Genomic DNA, 3,861 nt, shown 5'->3' on the forward strand with positions numbered 1-3,861 from the left:
AAAATAAAATAAAATAAAATAAAATAAAATAAAATAAAATAAAATAAAATAAAATAAAATAAAGTAGAATAAAATAAAATAAAATAAAATAAAATAATAAAATGAAAAGCTGCCTCAGCCCTTACCCAGGGTAGCCAGGACGTGGCGCAGCTCAGCCCCCATGACCGTCCCGTTGCCCTCCTTGTCGAAGACCCGCAGCCCCTCCACGAAGTCCTCGTAGGTGCCCGTGTCCTTGGTCTTGGCGATGTGCTGCAGCATGGGCAGGAAGGTCTCGAAGTCAATCATCTTGGAGTTCATCTCTGCAGGGACACGGAGCACAGCAACGTTTGCCTGGAGGCTGTGAGAGCTGAGGGGTCACCAGGGGACACCCACCATGGGACATCAGCCATGGGACATCAGCCATGGGACATCAGCCATGGGACACCCACCATGGGACATCATCCATGGGACATCATCCATGGGACATCAGCCTTGGGACACCCACCATGGGACATCATCCATGGGACATCAGCCATGGGACACCCACCATGGGACATCAGCCATGGGACATCAGCCATGGGACATCAGCCACGGGACACCCACCATGGGACATCAGCCTTGGGACACCCACCATGGGACACCCACCATGGGACATCAGCTATGGGACACCCACCATGGGACACCCACCATGGGACATCAGCCATGGGACACCCACCATGGGACATCAGCCTTGGAACACCCACCATGGGACATCAGCCATGGGACATCAGCCACGGGACACCCACCATGGGACACCCACCATGGGACATCAGCCATGGGACACCCACCATGGGACATCAGCCTTGGAACACCCACCATGGGACATCAACCATGGGACATCAGCTATGGGACACCCAAAATGGGACATCAGCCATGGGACATGCACAATGGGATATCAGCCATGGGATACCCAGCATGGGACACCCACCATGGGATATCCACTGTGGGATACCCACCATGGGACATCAGCCATGGGACATCAGCCTTGGGACACCCACCATGGGACATCAGCTATCGGATACCCATCATGGGACATCAGCCATGGGATATCCACCATGGGACACCCATAATGGGATACCCACCATGGGATATCCGCTGTGGGATACCCACCATGGGACATCAGCCATGGGACACCCACCATGGGATATCCACTATGGGACACTCACTGTGGGACATCATCCATGGGACACCCACCATGGAACATCAGCCATGGGACACCCACCATGGGACGTCAGCCATGGGACATCCACAATGGGATATCCACTGTGGGACACCCACCACAGGATACCCACCACGGGACATCAGCCATGGGACATCATCCATGGAACACCCACCATGGGATATCCAGTATGAGACACCCACCATGGGACACCCAACATTGGACAGTCACCATGGGACACCCACTATGGGACATCAGCCATGGGACACTCACTGTGGGACAACCACCATGGGATACCTGCCATGGGACATCAGCTATGGGACATCAGCCATGGGACACCCACTGTGGGATATCCACTGTGGGATACCCACCATGGGATATCCACCATGGGACACCCAACCATAGCACACCCACTATGGGACACCCACCACAGAACACTCACTGTGGGATGTCCACTGTGGGATACCCACCATGGGATATCCACCGTGGGACACTCACCATGGGACATCATCTATAGGACATCCACCATGGGACACTCACCATGGAATACCCACCATGGGACATCCAGTATGGGACACCATCCAAGGGACACCCACCATGGAACACCCACTGTGGGACATCATCCATGGGACACCCACTATGGAACACACACCATGGGATAACCAGTATGGGACACCCATCATGGAAAACCCACAGTGGGACATCATCCATGGGACACCCACTATGGGACACTCAGTGTGGGACACCCACCACCCCATCCACCATGGGTACAAGAACTGTCCCAAAATTCTGGCTAAAGGGGAGAGAAGAGCATAGAAACAGGGAGGTATTTCTGCAAATATCCCACACCTTCTCACACATCCTGTGTAGAACAAGCTGTGCCCTCACAACCAGTCCATCCCTTCGTTTTTTGGGATGGTTTTGGAATATCCATGGTTTTTGGTAAACACACACAAATTCCTGCCATCAAAGCAATTTTAAAAGGGAAAAACTTGAAAATGCAAAACACATTGAGGTACAGGGTTAAATTAAACTCTTCTCCTCAATTTGTTGACTGCAAGGCCACTTCTTTCCTCATTTATTTTTCTGATTCACAGCCCTTGTCATTCCAAAATTAATGTCTCTGTCAGAAAAATGGAGAGATCTCACAGATAATTCTTGGAGTGACCTTTTCCAAAACACACACACACACACACACACAATGGGAGGGCACCAACCTTCTGGTTTGGGTCTGCCCAGCAGCTTCATGACCTCAGCCTGGGTGGGGTTCTGCCCCAGAGCTCTCAGGACATCCCCACATTGGGCATAAGTGATTTTCATCTCCGATTTCGGGGTCCGGTCGAAGAGGGAAAACGCTTCCTTAAATTCTGGGAGGCGAAAAGAGAAGGAGAAACTCATTCCAAAGACAAATCTGCCTGAGCCTTTCATCTTTGAGTTTGGGAACAGCCTCGATGAGCTTTGTTGCCTCTGTTATCTGCAGGGTTTGTGCTCCTCCTCCCCTGGGTTTTCTGGTTCCATCAGGGATGGGATGGGAGAGGTCAAATGTTTTTCTCCTGGTATTTCCTCCTGAGTGAAAGTGCAGAAAACAGGACAGGAATGGTTGGCCTTGAGAGCTTTCCAGCTCCTCGGGAACACTCAGGGAGGCCCAGGATTCAGCAGGAATTCTGCTCCTGGGATAACTGGATATTGTGTTAAACGTGAGGCACTCGGAGAGCAACAGCCCCCAGAGGTGAAGGAGCATCTCCATCAGCAGGGAACAAGATATTCCATGAGGAAATACTGGAATTGTGAACAAAAAATGCCATCATGAAATATGGGAATTATGAGCAAAATATGTCATGATCAAATACTGGAATTATGAACAAGATATGCCATGAGAAAATACTGGAATTATGAGCAGATATGTCATGATGAAATATCAGAATTATGAACAAGATATGCCACGATCAAATACTGGAATTATGAGCAAGAAACGCCATGATCAAAAACTGGAATTATGAGCAAGATATGTCATGAGCAAATACTGGAATTATGAACAGGATATGCCATGATCAAATATAGGAATTATGAGCAAGATATGCTACAATCAAAAACTGGAATTATGAACAAGAGATACCATGATGAAATACTGGGATTATGAGCAAGAAATGCCATGATTAAAAACTGGAATTATGAACAAGAGATGCCATGATCAAAAACTGGAATTATGAGCAAGGTATGCCATGAGTAAATACTGGAATTATCACCCAACAAGTGGTTGGTGAGGGAAGGTGAAGGTATATGGAAAACCTTATCCCAGAGTCCCAGAACTGGTCAGGTTGGAAGGGACCACTCTGGGTCATGTGGTCTCTCTCAAGACAGCCAGATCCTCTCCACAACATCCTTGGGAACATCCTTGGGAACATCCTCATGTCTCCTCTTCTGGCCCTAAATTGAGGCTCTTACCACAGCAGCATCCTGGTAGGAACATTCCCGTGGGAGATGGTCCCTGTTCTGCACCCAGTTCCCTGTGGATGTGGTGCCTGGGGACATGGCTTAGTGCTGGACTTGGCACTGGTGGGTTGGTGGTTGGGCTTGATGATCTTCAAGATCTTTTCCAACCTAAATAATCCCGTGATTCCAATGGAGTCAGGGCAGGAGCCCAGGACACACCAGTTCCTCAGGTCCCCTCTCCCTGCTGGAGC

General features: G+C 49.5%; 1 protein-coding gene across 1 annotated transcript in view; it reads right to left on the minus strand.

The window, feature by feature from the left end:
* MYL3 (myosin light chain 3) overlaps positions 1-2,575 on the minus strand; it is a 7,117-nt gene extending 4,542 nt beyond the window's left edge. Inside the window, exons 1-2 of the mRNA XM_027660614.1 lie at positions 2,395-2,575; positions 126-299 (exon numbers count right to left, since the gene is read on the minus strand). Of these exons, the coding sequence (XP_027516415.1) occupies positions 126-299; positions 2,395-2,575 (355 nt within the window). The remainder of the gene's footprint in view (positions 1-125; positions 300-2,394) is intronic.
* Between the last annotated feature and the right edge of the window lie 1,286 nt (positions 2,576-3,861).

The sequence above is a fragment of the Corapipo altera genome, unplaced genomic scaffold (genome assembly GCF_003945725.1).
Source record: "Corapipo altera isolate COAL_440 unplaced genomic scaffold, ASM394572v1 126, whole genome shotgun sequence".
Taxonomy (NCBI): Eukaryota; Metazoa; Chordata; class Aves; order Passeriformes; family Pipridae; genus Corapipo; species Corapipo altera.